Source organism: Asterias amurensis, chromosome 5, assembly GCF_032118995.1.
Source record: "Asterias amurensis chromosome 5, ASM3211899v1".
NCBI classification, from domain to species: domain Eukaryota; kingdom Metazoa; phylum Echinodermata; class Asteroidea; order Forcipulatida; family Asteriidae; genus Asterias; species Asterias amurensis.
Window position 1 is genome coordinate 10,283,047 of NC_092652.1, and position 15,620 is coordinate 10,298,666.

A 15,620-nucleotide genomic window follows, 5' to 3' on the forward strand; every position below is an offset into this window, starting at 1 on the left:
TCAAAATTTAACCCGCAAATTGCCTCACTTCAAAGTTTCTGTCAGACATTGTTTTACTAATTTCTCAAAAACTACAGCACTTCAGTAAATAATATTTCAAGGGAGGCTTTCTACTATCATTATCTTCAAACTGTGCAAGTTTAACGTAATCTTTAAGTTTTGTGTTAGAAAAAAAGTACATTGACCCTTTAAGGCAAACCTCAACTATTTGTGATAGACCAAATGTCTAGACTGTGGTTCTGAATCCTCCCTTTCATGATGTATAAACACATACAACTCACTCTTTTATTTCATAAAGTACACTAAGTGGTAAAGTACAAGTGGTAAGTACAAGTACTCCAAAAATTAATGGATGACCCTGAAAAGTTTTTAAAGTTGGTAAAATACACGGCAGCTGTCGACTATTTTGAGAAAGGATTCCCTTCCAAGAAATTTGTTTTTTTAAATTTTGTACCCTTATACATTTGAATCTGAGAAACAATCACGCATGAATCAAATTCTCGGATAACTGAGGGATGGTGTCCGCTTGCAATTGCTGCAGCCAGATAATTTACCGAGCACTGTAACCTCACTAAACGTGGATGGATTCCACTTTTTTTGTGACAACACGGGTGACATTTTTTTGCTGTTTTCTCAGCAAGCACAACCCTGTTCAGCTGAAACTATTTTAAATTTGACTTTTAGTGTATCTTTCTATTTGCTTATGACCCAAACTTTATGGGCACAATTTCATAGAGCTGCTTTTCGGAGAACATATTACTGAGAAACAAAAGAGGAAGTCGCGAGTCAACAAGGGCTCACCCCGCATCTTGAAGTACCAGTCATAACAGGAACAGGAAGCCCATTTATTGTTATTCTTGCTGGATACTATTATGTTTCATAGAAAAATAGAAATCGTAGAAATTGATGCTCAATTACAAAAGGGTGAAGCAGTTTAAAACCATTATTGGTATTTGGTAATCATGATTCAGCCCTTTGTTGTTGTTGTTGTTGTTGTTGTAACAATTATTAAGGGCTCCTTTATGAGGGAAATTACTGAAACATTTTAAGGGACTTAAGTCCGGTTCATACTTCCTGCGAATGCGAATTCAATGCGATTTTGACAAGAGAGTTGCTAAGCACAACTCAATACTGTGAATTATTTGTTGCGAATTTGTAACGTCAACATTCGTATCGCATTCGCATTTGCAGGAAGTATGAACCGGGCTATAAAGGCAGGGTGGTTGGCTGGGAAGGTTGGCTGGGAAACAGGAATAGGGTTAGCATTCTCCTGAAGGCGATCAGAGCATATTGATCGAAGCATTGAGTTGTTTAACCACTGAATCTCCTCAGAGCCACCAACTCAAATAGAGAGGTTTTTGTTTGTGGAGTCTTCGCAAACCTCATTAGATTCTGTTCCCACCGTGCAAGGTTTCAATAGAAAAGGTTTACATAATGGGATGACAAATGCAGGTCTGATATTCCACGGAGGCAATGAAGGCGATTGTCTCAGGGGATTGCCTCCAGCCCCCCCCCCCCCCCCCTGGGGATTGCCTTGTTGCCCCCTTTAAATGCTCCGTTCGAAGTGATCAAGTTCTTTCTAGGGTGCCCTTTTTACCAAAGAAAACGTGCCTTGGAGCCCTTGCCCTTTCAATAACGAAGCATACAGGCCTGCAAATGCTATTCCAGCAGTACCGGATGTTGCACTCATAACTTTTCCTCTGGATCTAACTATCTTGTTTTTTCTTCCATTTAATGTATGCTGTTGAATTGCACGAGGGCGCTTTCAATGGGCAATATCTTTGTATCACAATCACAGATTTGAATTACACGTAGGCCATGGAGGGCATTGCCTCCGATGCTCCTGGTCTTGGCCTTTGTGCCCTTGAATCAAAAAATTCCCAATGACTTAAAGGAACATGTTGCCTTGGATCGGACGAGTTGGTCAAAACAGAAGCCTTTGTAACCGTTTTTTATAAAATGCATATGGTTTGGAAAGATGTTTTAAAAGTAGAATACAATGATCCGCACAAGTTTGCCTCGAAGTTGCGTGGTTTTCCTTCTGGTGTGCGAACTAACATGGTTGGCAATTTTTTGGCGTCAAAATTTGACCCCCATAAATGGCCGACGTGTTAGTCAACGAGGTAAATAGAAAACCAAGCAATTTTGAGGCATGTTTGTGTGGATCATTGTATTCTATTTTTACAACATCTTTCTACCCATATGCATTTTATAAAAAACGGTTACAAACGCTTTTCAAAGACCAACTCGACCGCTGCAAGGCAACGTGTTCCTTTAAAGATTTTCTAATGGAAGTGCCCTTTCCAAAATGAAAATGGCCTTGTCCTTTCATAGATGAACTTCCAGGCCTGACTGCCTGTACCATTATGCTATTTTTTTTTGCATCAATGACCAAATAGATAATAACAATAGAAAACTGTTCCGTTTCACCGGTTTCACATCACGTAGGTTTGGTTCACACATATCCTGAGGTGCTCAAAAATACTCTCAGTTGAAGCTCAAAAGAAAATCTGTCTGGATTTTAATAATAGTTTTTGTAGAGCAGGTCCATGAGCGGCGTTTGCAGCGGTTACCGGTGCTACAAAAGCTTCCATTATTATTTTTTGAAAATTGTATAAACTCTATGAACACCTGGCTAGTTTTAAAATGCAGTCTTCTTATATGTTGTACTTTCTAGGCAGGTCAGTTTCACGGGGCGAGACAATCTTGCAAAGAAAGAACTTTGCCCTTTTGTATTAAGCTCTGGAATTATATCAAGTTAATCTTTTTTTTTTTTTTTACAAAACAGCTTCAGTGGGTGGATAATGCTGCTGAGAAAAAAACAGATGTCATACGGTGAAGGGTTTGGTTTGAATCTAAAATAAAAATAGTTAGAGATGTGCTTTGATGCTTGTGATGAGTAACGTAATCATAAATTCAGATACAAAGTAATAATACTGATTCTTTAATTTAATTCGTCCTAAAATTAATCCTAAGTTAGGAAGAGTATTGTGAAATCGACGGCTGGCATCTTAAATACATGGCCGAGTGGGTAAGATCACTGGACTTAGCTCTTGTGTTTCTGATTAGGGTTATTTCAGGTACTTAATATACAGATAAAGACAGTGGACACAATTGATAATTGTCAAAGACCAGACCAGTCTTGTCACTTGGTGTATCTCAACATATGCATAAAAAAACAAACCTGTGAAAATTTGAGTTCAATTGGTAGTCGAATTTGCGAGATAATATGGAAGGAAAAAACACCCTTGTCACACGAAGTTGTGTGCTTTCAGATGCTTCAATTACTTCTGTCTCGAAAACTACGTTACTTCAGAGGGAGCCATTTCTCACAATGTTTTATACTATCAACCTCTCCCAGTTACTCGTTATCCAGTAAGGTTTTATGCTAATGATTATTTTGAGTAAATACCAATTAGTGTCCACTGCCTTTAAACAACCATTGGAAAATGGGTTCCATTTCTGAAGTTGGTCCCTCCCTTTAAAGTTACTATCAAACATTCTGCTGCATCAATTGTGTAACCTTTGACTATGCAATAGCTGAAGAGGTCAAGGCAACACTCCAGACATTGGAATAATTATACAGTATGATGAGGGTTTACACCCAGGATTTCGCAAAATGCTGAATGGACAGGAGACACAGGATGTTTATGTTAACTTACAGGTTTTAAGAGCCTTAAGGCCGAGTCACACTACAGCGATACTGAGAACGATAATGATCACGACGCACAGAGAACGCATTGTACTGGTTGAATTGCTCCACGCAGAATACGCATGCCCTCATTCAACCAATGGAATGCGTTCTCTTTGCGTCGTTATCGTTCTCGCTCTCGTTATCGCTGCAGTGGGACTGGGCCTTAACAATACTGCGCAATCTTGACCATCTAAAACAGAAAATTATTTACAACTTTGGTGAATCAAAATCAAATAATAAATACTTAATATTTGAATTTTGTTGACATGTTTTGTATCAGCCTCAATTTGCGTGTATTGGCCACAGCTGGCATACATGTATTGGCCTACATTTTTAGTACATTGTCCCAATTCGCGCGTATTGGCCCACAATTGGTGTGTATTACAGTCCACAATTGATTGTGTATCGGTCTGAATTTGCGTGTATTGCCCAGATAAGCAAGTTTGTGCATAGGGAGTCGGTGATACTGCACAAAATAATTTGTAAAGCTCATTAAAGGCAGTGGACACTATTGGTAATTACTCAAAACAATTATTAGCATAAAACCTTTCTTGGTGACAAGTAATGGGGAGAGGTTGGTGGTATAAAACATTGTGAGAAACAGCTCCCTCTGAAGTGCCATAGTTTTGGAGAAAGAAGTAATTTTCCACGAATTTGATTTCGAGACCTCGAAATCAACCATCTAAACGCACACAACTTTGTGTGACAAGGGTGTTTTCTTCTTTCATTATTATCTCACAACTTTGATGACCCATTGAACTCAAATTTTCACAGGTTCATTATTTTATGCATATGTTGAGATACACCAACTGTGAAGGCTAGTCTTTGACAATTACCAATAGTGTCCACTGCCTTTAATTATAATTAGCAAGTTCAATCGCAGGTTAAAGAGTGTAACTATGATAATGCTCCAAATCAGTCTGGAAAGGTGCAGCTGTAAATGTTACCTTTAAAGACACCGGACACTATTAGTAATTGTCAAAGACCAGTCTTCTCACTTGGTGTATATATCAACATATGCATAAAATAACTAACCTGTGAAAATTTGAGCTCCATTGGTCATCGAAGTTGCGAGATAATAGTGCAAGAAAAAACACTCTTTTCACACGAAGTTGTGTGCCTTCAGATGCTTGATTTTGAGACCTCAAATTCTAAATCTGAGGGCTTGAAATCAAATTCGTGGAAAAATACTTTTTTCTCGAAAAGTATGTCACTTCAGAAGGAGCGCTACTATCAACCTCTCCACATTACTCTTTACAAAGTAAGGTTTTATGCTAATAATTATTTTGAGTAATTACCAATAGTGTGCACTGCCTTTAAAGCTTGTGTTTATTAAAAAGCAGATGAGTTCAATGAGCAGCGGACTGTGTATAATCATGCAGCACTTATTCACATGGATGGATGAATGTTGGGTTCACTCCGGTGGAACAAATTAGAGAGGATTTGTAATTCTTTTACAGGCAGACAATTTTCTACATCCAGTTGGGCATGCTTTCTCATGTATAGCAAAGACTGTGAGGACATTATGCTTTTAATGATGGTTTTAGAAGATAAGTAGAAAAAGGGGTAGATGACTGATTATTTTGAATGCATTTATATCAAAATAATACATTTAGGGTTTTCAAGTGTTATTTCATTTACTTGATACTATATCAGATGGACCTTGTTTTCTGAAGAATTTTTCACAAATACAAATGGACAGTTTCACTAAATCCTATTGGTCGAGAGTGCGTCATGTAGGGGGTGTTTAAACAGTTGATAATGAACAGTGTTTATGGCCGGTTGTGAGCAGATACTCCATGCTAGTCTTGGTGCTAGACTTTTCTTGTTATGGGCGAGCGGACGCACTCTGTGTGAAAGGAAAACAAGAACTTGTTGCACCAAGACTATACGCGCATGAACGGAACCAGAAACTGTCGGAAATAGGTTTTTCAGTCAAAACAATGCAACACACGGGCGTCGTACATGTACATACAGAGCTCAATCATGTCGGAAACGGATACGTTTTACAGAGTTTCTTACTTTATTACTTTTAACCAAAACAGCATTTAAGAACGGGAATGAAAGAGCAGTGACGTGTCCTTGAACGGGCGTTTAAAACCTTGCAGGGTCGTTGCCAAGTGATAAAGGCCCTCGCCTTCGGCTGAGGCCTTTATCAAACGGCAACGACCCAGCGTGTAAACAGTCTCGAAAGAACTTGTCGCTACACTTTTATTGCCTTAAAATGGAATTAACTTTTATCTGTGAGTTTTCAGACTCAGTAATTGAAAACTAATTAAAAAATAAAACTGCCGGTGCAATACTTTTTCAGAATTTGATGCTTTTATCTGGCTATTATTGAATATTGCTTTTTAAACAGTAATGTGCTAAGCATGCTGAGCAAATACATTTGCGTGGAACCAGTCAATAACACTGCTCTTTTGGCTGGTAACCTGTGCCCAATTTCAAGGCTTTGATAAAGAGCAGAGCAATAAGGCCCTGCTATTTGCAACTTTTCTAAGCCTTTTGGTATTTTGTAAATGGCCCCATGAGTTATGATACCATAAAGGAAAGACTTTGGGTCCAGTCTGTAATGATAATTTGTTCTGTGGGTGTTTACTGTGCATCCAGGAGAAGGCAAACTAATTAGATTTCGCAAGGTTCATTCAAGCAGAATGACGTTCGACAGAATTTCCAAATTGCCATGAAAGGTTGTGAAGTCAAGCAGTGTGCGGCCCTTAATGGCAAAACAGCCTTGCTAGAAAAATGACATTTTGAGAAAAAGCAAGTACAGAGGTGTTCGGTTTTGCAACTAACCGGGATGAAAGTGTAAAAATAGGAAAATATGCCAAGATGGAACATTATATAGAGGATGTGACCTATGTTTACATTCAAACCGCATTTTGAGAAAAAGCAAGTACAGAGGTGTTCGGTTTTGCAACTAACCGCGATGAAAGTGTAAAAATAGGAAAATATGCCAAGATGGAACATTATATAGAGGATGTGACCTATGTTTACATTCAAACCGCTCTCTGTTGACAAAACACTATACAATGTATACGTCATATATACATATATATATACGTCATGTTTAGCCGAGCAAATGGCCAAAAGATGCATATGGTAAGACTGCATACACTTTCTAGCAGGCTGCCAAAACACAAAGGTTTTGCCTGGCAGTATGCGCGCCAATCATGTTATGGTTTTCGTATGACGTCAGAGGTCACATCGTCTATATTCACATCCAGACATAGCATGCCTTTGAAATTTTGGAAAGGGAAAATCACCCACAATTTACTGAGAAAACATCAAATAATTTCGAGTTTGGCTGTTTTGCCCGAGAAGGGCAGTGTAGCAGATGAAGAAGGTGAATTTGGGGTTTTTAGCATTAAATCACCACTCCACCCTTTGAGAATACACGTAGGCCTTGGTGCCCTTGCTCTTTCAAAAACGAAGCATGCATGCCTGTAAACCATAAGGGAAAACTGACTAGTTAAGTTTTTAAAACTCGCCCCGTCATTCTCCCCTGTGTTGTATTTCTTGATATTAAAATAACAAAAATCCCATCCCTTTTAGGTGATTGCCTGGCTTCTGCTTCCCAGGTTGTATCATAAACTTGGGTGTGATCCCTGGCTACAAAAACATGACAGTTACCGATTATATGGTTCTGGCTGGCACTGGCCCCGAACAAAGTTATTGACAGGAATATCACCAATATAGGGCTGAAAAAAATCAGTTTGAAAAGCTCAGTTGGAAAATAAACCAGGTGTCATTGGTTTAAGTCCTGCTCCAGTATTTTTTTCTTATTTTTAAATCCAATTTAGAATTTCTTTTTATACATAAAGCCCCGACAATATTACCCCAAATACATCCCTTGAATTAATTGACTCCTGAAATATTGTCTGACATTTGCAGATAAAGTATGGCGTTCATTTGGACCAAACACCAACAGGCCGATTAAGAAAAAGAAGTGCGTCTCATCCCCTACGCATCCATGTGGAATATGAAGATGATGTTGATAAGCTACCTGCAGCTACCTCTTTTCTAGTCAAGGTAATGTCCGTTAGGTTCTCCCCAGGATATGTAAAAACTTTCAGGGGGCATTCTGGGACACAAAGTTGCAAGATTGGCCGAAGTACACTGAATTGAAACAATTTGCAACTTTTCTAAGCGTTTTGGTATTTTGTAAATGGCCCCATGAGTTATGATACCATAAAGGAAAGACTTCGAGTCCAGTCTGAAATGATCATTTGTTATGTGGGTGTTTACTGTGCATCCAAAAGTGTTGATGTTTTATTTTTTATTTTTTTATGTTGTCTATCAGCACACACTGACCAAAACAATCTATGAACTTCAGTGGCCTCAACAAGTCCATGGCACACACAGCAATTGCCCTGGTGCCCTGTGCTTTTGCTGCCCTGCCCTTTGCAAATTTCAAATACAAGATTACATTTGCCTCAAAGCAAGCCCCTTACCAGGAGAAAATTGCCATGCCTCTTCAGAACGATGTACAAAACCTGTACACGATTTCCCTTTTATAGCCAAGCAAAATGTTTCACAAAATGTATCAATTGCCACTCAAAAATCATCAGCTTCTACTCAATGTTAGCACTTAGTGTGCACAAAATAAGCTTCTGACTAAAAGTTGCTGGATGAAATCGTTCCCTATATAAACCTTACCTTACCTTAAAATGGATACATAAACCTTTAGGGGAAAATTTAAAAAAGCACAACCTCCCTTTAAGGTTGATGCCGTCCTCTAAAGGCCGAGTTACACTGCAGCGATATCGAAAACAATAACGATCATGACGCAAAGAGAAAGCATTCTATTGTTTGAATTGCTCCACGAAGAACACGAACATGCTCATTCAACCAATGGAATGCATTATCTTTGCGTCATTATCGTTATCGTTCTCATAATCGCTGCAGTGGGACCTAGCCTTTAGGAATTCATTTTTTCACATTACTTGATTTTTCTCCACTTACATGTACTTATAATGTAATTCCAGTGGACATAATCCGGCTATAAAATGTTGTACTTTCTACTCAAGAGGATTATAAACCCTCGAATGGCCACAAATTGTTGTCATGAAACAAGTATAACTGTTCTGAACAATCAACATGGTCACACTAGATTTCAAGCAACTTTCGACTCTCAGATTAAATCAACGCATTGCTGGGGAAAGATGTGGAGTTACCATGGTAACCCAAAGCTCAGTTGTGCTCCCTTTAAATGTCATTACTTGCGCATCAAGCTGGTAAGACTGGGAGGGACGGAGTCCCTTGGGACATGCAAAAGTGACAGTTATGTCTTGCCATCTGTTTTCACCATCATGAAAGTATATTAAGAATGTAACAGATACTTATGGGTTCATTAACGTTCCTGGTCAAATAAAGGGCGCCGGTTTGAATGGGTGTGGGGTGGGGTGTTCTGTGAGTCAATGGTAATAAAATAGCACAAACACAAAATGATTTTTCTTGCAATGCTACTATTGATTTGAGTTGAAGGCATTCTTTGGTCGTTCAGACCATGGAGGAAGGAAGAGAAGGAGCTCGAACGACCAGCAAAACCGCAGAGTAACAAAAGAATACTCTGACAATGCCCCTGTCTGGCCAGTGGAAAAAGAATGGGGACCTCCAGCTGGACGGCCGATTAACGAGTAGGATTAAATCTCTTTGTACAGAACGTGTGGTACCGCCAGTCTGCGCTCTTGCCTGCGTGTAAAGTTGAATCATTGGAGACAAGAATTGTGAATATACACGTTTTCATTTACCGTTTGTGGTGTTTCACGGAAACATCATGGCATATTTTTACATTTCTTGTGACTTTCCGGTCACTAGTGGTGGTTCAAAATTTGGGTATTAGCACACGAGGGTTGTTGGTATTCAATTGTGTTTTTCGATTTGGTGAGCACAAGTGTACACAATTTTTTTCAGGTCTCAAAAAAGTTGTTTTTCTGTTTTATATCCATACGACATACGACACCATGGTTGAGTGAAGAACCAAGTGCGCACGCGCAAACTCACATACGCCAGGTCGCCCATTGTCTGTATAAGGTATGTCGCTGATTACGAGGTATTGTTAAACGACCGCGGTACCGCGGGTTCGACTTTTGAAGTCCCTTTGTTCGAGCTCCTTCTATTCTTTCCTCCATGTTCAGACCGAGTAACATTGGGAGTGCTCAGTAAATTAAAGCGTGCATTGATTACTCAAGAGTGAGTGAAGGATGCCGGCCATTTGGATGTTGGCAAACTATCCAGAGCTTCTTAATAGAATGTAGGATGCCGCTAGAAACTGAAAAGCAAATACTGTTGCCATGGTGACTCGATGGTAAAGTTCAAAAGGTGACTCTCCTTGCTTTGAATTCTTTGGATAGCCGTTCTTTACTCGTTAGTCAATGATTCCGTTGACGCACATTCAGCCTACATTGTTAGTCTCAATGTACAAGTTGTTGAATTTTTTAATCACGTGATATGAAAAACCCAACTAAAAACAAAAACTACCAAAACTACACGAACAAAATAGAAAACCTACACAATAGTCCTATAAGTTGCTGTTCATACATAAAAAGGCAAATAGTAAAAAAGAAGAATGAAGAATTGAAGAATGTTTTTATTTAGTTATTTGTTTTGTAAATCTTTCTGTCTTTAAGGGGGGGGGGGTAGGCTTATCTCAGAATTATGGTCGGAAGAAACAACTAAAGTAAATAGAACCGGGTAGTTTGTGTCAAAGGCACTGGCCACTATTGATAATTACTCAAAATAGTTATTGGCATAAAACCTTACTTGGTAATGAGTATAAATGGGGAGCTGTTGATAATAAAACAAAATTGAGAAACAGCTCCCCCTGAATGCTGAAGTAACGTAGTTTTTGAGAAAGAAGTAATTTCTCACTGAAATTTTTGAATTTGATTTGAGTCCTCAAATTAAGATTTTGAGTTCCCGAAAATAAGCATCTGAAAGCACACAACTTGTGCAACAAGGGTAATTTTTCTTCCATTATTCTCTCGCAACCTCAACGACCAATTGAGCTCCAATTTCACAGGTTTGTTATTTTATGCATAACTATGTTGAAATACACCAAATGAGAAGACTGGTCTGTGACAATTATTCCCAAAAGTGTCCACCGCCTTTAATAAGGGCTGATTCAGGCCTTGAATTTTGTTCTTGAAGGGACACAGCAATTTTCTCGGTGGTAAAGGTCACATCTGAGGAAAACGTGTTGGAACTTTTCAAAAGGCTCCACAGTAAAAGCACAGGGCACCACGGCATTTGCTGAGGATGCAGTGGGTTAAGTCAAGGCCTGCTGTTTCTTGAATTGAACCGTTTCGACTCAGACGTCCACTTTTAGAGAACACCAGTGAATTATTTATTTGTGTCAAAAGCATTTGAGTTTCAATTGGGCATCGCTTCTAGGTTCACCTGCAGCTATTTTAAAGTGATCTCTTAAAGGGAAAGGTTCTGACTAAAAATTGTGAAATGGAAGGGGTGTTTATATCTAGGCAAGACCTCGGGGCTAAAATGCATGGCATTTGAAAGCACACATCCTGTTGGTCTATAAAAAGCATTGTAACCGTTTGTTAAAAGTAAAACACAATTAACTAACACGGTCAGCCATTTATGGGAGTAAAACATTTGACTCACATAAATGGCCGACTGTGTTTGTCCACAATGTAAAAGGACAACCGTGCAATTTCGAGGCTTGTTTGTGTGGATCATTGCATTCTTTTTTTACAACATCTCTCTACTCATATATGCATTTTATAACAAACGGTTACAAACGCTTTTCAAAGACCAACTCGACCGATCCAAGGCAATGGGTTCCTTTTAAACGAAAATCACCCAAATCCTTTTTTCTTCTTTCATGTTTTCCTTCAGAATGACCTGTTGCCCGCTGCCGTCTTACTTTTATCTCGTATGCTTAATGTTTGGTCATCAGCTACAGGCCCTGTTAGGCTAAATAGGTAAGTGATTTATGTCCCCCATCGGTGCATACAGATTCGCTCAGGGCCCTTCCATAGAGCAGTTTCGTAGCCAATTTGGTGCTTACTGCGCCAGTTTACATTTCACAGTGCTGCTAACCGGAAGAACACGAAAAGGTACTTGTATGCTAACCTTCTGGTGCCTACTGTATGAAATTGAACCACATAAACAATAATAATAATAATAATAATAATAATAATTTATTTTTAATATAGCGTCTTACATAAACAAAAATCTCAAAACGCTGTACAGTATATTACATATTATAAACATTAAGCTAAAAAGAGTAAGCAAAATACAGCAAAATTACATAATAAAATCAAAGCCATTGTGAATGTGCAAGCCAAGAAATACGATTACGCTTTTCAGCAAACTGTTCTGCCATAATTGGCACAAAAATCTGCCTACCGTTAAGCAGGGCCGTGAAATTGGCTCCAGGGGCTGTTTTCTCAAAGCGTCAAGATTGATCTAAACTGCGAACCAATGGTAGTTGCTAAGTAAAGTGTGATGTCACAATGCAAATTACTATGGTGATACTGACAATTTGTCTTACGATGATTTTTTAATGCTTTGAGAAATCGGCACCACTTGTGATAAAGTACTATCCATATATACATGTGTACAGTGTAAGAACTCTGTTTTAGCATTACTATTGATTGTAATGAGGCAGATTTGTATTTGATATGTTGGTCCTTGAGGGCGCTGTTGTTTTATCTTGTCGTCATTTGTTTCTTTTCAGAGCATGTGCCTACTCGCATTACTACACTTTGCCTAATGATACCCACGAGTACTGCCTTGGTGCTTGTGGGAATGTCACACGATGTGGGCCTGTCACGATACCTAACAAACATCTTCATGTGAGTACAGAAACCCTAGAAATCTACCTTATAGGGTGTCACGGTCGAGGGGTTAAGAGCATCGAATTCAAGTTCTGGTGGTTGAAGTCATCGGAGTGTGGGTTCGAATCCTGGTCGTGGCACTTATGCCCTTGAGCAAGATACTGGGTGCGTTTGTTTAGCTTCCCTGGGTCGACCCCGCGGTGCTCTCTCGGGTGAGCCCCTGACAAGAGCTAATCGGACAATCACATTCGTCCTCTCGTGGTGACGGCATGCTCCTCAGGTCACCCCCAACTGGGGGCTGACCCGGGTGAGCCCCGCCAAAGCTATTCGAACGTACCAGGGCAGACAGAGGTTGATGCAGGGATGGGTACCTGCGAGGGTAGAGGTTGATATTGTGCATGAAAAAGCCTTTGGAGCACTGCAGTTGCCCATAACAGGTTGTGTACTTCCCAGGGAGCTGAGAAAGGTTAAAGGGATGTTATTGGCCCAATGACCAAAGCACTAAGGTAAAGCGCATTGAGACGGTTATTGTGAAATGCCCTAAATAAGAATTTGTTTATTACTATTAATATTACTATTACCTGACACCACCCATAAAATTGTCAACATAAGTTTCAAGTTTAGTTGACTGATACATGTGTTAGGATTTCGTTTTTCACTAAAAATTTCAATCAGTTAATGGCTGGGTTTCTTATAACTCGAACAAATCTCTGCATACTTTGTAAAACAATAATGAGTCCTTTGTGACACCCTTAATTTTTTAATTTTTTTTTTACACGTTTGTTTTTTGTTAAATTTTTGCTGGTTTTGTTTCGTATTTGCCTGGTCGGAGGTGGGGGGGGGGATATTTTGCATCTTTACTCATTCTGCGTCATTGCTTTTTTTCTGCTGTTGTCTAATGTTCTTAATGTCTACATAGATTTATTGTAAACAATTATAGATTTTTAATATATGACCAGGGATATTGGAATTGATGGCCTTCGGGTTACAGGTTTTTTGTTTTTGTTTTTTTTTTTTTTTTTCTAAATTCCAGGCATATGTCCCTGTTTTTGTGTGTTTTGATTATGTTTTTATTTTGTATGTTTTTTTTATGCAGAACAAATAATAAATAATAATAATAATAATAAGAACTGCATATTATTATAATAAATAATAATAATAAGAACAAGAACTGCATATTATTATATACTAGTGTTACTCTGAATATAATGAAACCAGTGTGTTGTGTGTTACCTCATGATTGTTAATTTCACCGTTATTAATTGCTTTATATCCATTTTTCATTATCCCTACTAGGCGTGCTACACGTGTGATGAGACCCAGAGCCAGTGTAAACAAAGCGGCGGGGAGACGGGTCCAGGGGTGGCTGACACGGATTTCATTCTCTACGTTACCGCGGAGATGACCTCTGATTGTCAGATTGAGGACACAACGGCGCATGCGTCTTTCTGTCAACTGGAGGCCACCCTGGATAGGTTTGTAATTTGAAATGTCATAAATAATTGTAATAATAACTAACCAATTTTCCAAGCGCATAACACATAGTGATTAAATCCCTATGTCCCTATGTGCCGTAGAGAAAAAAGACAACAGAATATAAATACAAGATACAGGATGTACTAGGTATCAAACAAAATGCATGAAAAAAATGTGCGTCTGTAGAGCAATTTTAAAGTCAACAATGGAGTCAACATTTTTTTAAATGTTCCGGGAGATTGTTCCTTAAAGACAGTGGACACAATTGGTAAATGTCAAAGACCAGTCTTCTCACTTGGTGTGTCTCAACATATGCATAAAATAACAAACCTGTAAAAATTTGAGCTTGATTGGTCGTCGGAGTTGCGAGATAACTATGAAAGAAAGAACACCCTTGTCACACAAAGTTGTATGCATTCAGATGCTTGATTTCGAGACCTCAAATTCTAAACTTGAGGTCTCGAAATCAAATTGTTGGAAAATTACTCCTTTCTCGAAAACTACGTCACTTCAGAGGGAGCCGTTTCTCACAATGTTTCATACTATCAACCTCTCCCCATTACTCGTTACCAAATGAGGTTTTATGCTGATAATTATTTTGAGTAATTGCCAATAGTGTCCACTGCCTTTAAGGTTGAGGCAGTGTGACTTGAGGCAGTGTGACCATATGACTTGGTCAAAAATGGTGGAATAGGCCTAACAAAATTTTTTCTTCTTCTTAATAGAACAAAAGATTTCTTGTAGGTGTGTACAATGTTAGCAGCTCTATCAAATAAGGAGGCGCAAAATTATTTAAACATTCATAAGCAATATTTTGAATGAAATGCGAGAGTGAACGGGTAGCCAGTGTAAGTCTCTTAGAGCAAGAGTTGAATTGTAGTGTAAAGTAAAGCACACAAATACGGATATTGTGACTGTGTAAACAGACAAGACTGATGAGTGGCTTGGCTGCCTGGATGTATAATAATATGAATGAGATTGTAGCTTTGTCTTTATTTGTTATTTTCCATGCAGGCCGATTGCTGGCTACATAAACCTGTGTCCGAGCGCTCTGAGCACCGATCCATCCCACCGCACCATGCAACTCACCACCGTACAGCATGAGATTATTCACTCATTGGTAGGTATTCATCAATATGTTACATCAAGTCTGTCCACTAGACTCCAGGGCCCAATTTCATAGAGCTGCTTAATGGAGTAGTTTTAAAGAAAGATTTCGAGACCTCAGATTTAGAACTTGAGGTCTCGAAATCAAGCATCTAAAAGCACACAACTTTGTGTGACAAGGTGTTTTTTCTTTCATTATTATTTCGCAACTTTGACAACCGGTTGAGCTCAAATGTTCACAGGTTTGTTATTTTATGCATATGTTGAGATACACCAAATGAGAAGACTGGCCTTTGACAATTACCAATAGTGTCCACTGTCTTTAAGGAACAATCTCAAAAGTTTCTAAAAGTTGCTGAAAAGGCCAATAGCCGTAAACAAAGTTGCAGGATTTGAGCACGCTTAAGCTGCTTCTGTTTATCTTGCTGCATCTTGAAAATGAAGATATGGTCAGCGTCCTGCTGTTGACTACAAATTAATAATGATAATAATAATAATAACAGGTATTGTGTAGTGTCTTACTTTCATTTTTTTTCTTTCCC

General features: G+C 38.8%; 1 protein-coding gene across 1 annotated transcript in view; it reads left to right on the forward strand.

The window, feature by feature from the left end:
* Positions 1-15,620, forward strand: part of LOC139937431 (leishmanolysin-like peptidase) — a 32,600-nt gene that overhangs the window by 3,571 nt on the left and 13,409 nt on the right. The window contains exons 2-6 of the mRNA XM_071932572.1: positions 7,589-7,726; positions 11,552-11,637; positions 12,396-12,513; positions 13,792-13,970; positions 14,986-15,091. Of these exons, the coding sequence (XP_071788673.1) occupies positions 7,589-7,726; positions 11,552-11,637; positions 12,396-12,513; positions 13,792-13,970; positions 14,986-15,091 (627 nt within the window). The remainder of the gene's footprint in view (positions 1-7,588; positions 7,727-11,551; positions 11,638-12,395; positions 12,514-13,791; positions 13,971-14,985; positions 15,092-15,620) is intronic.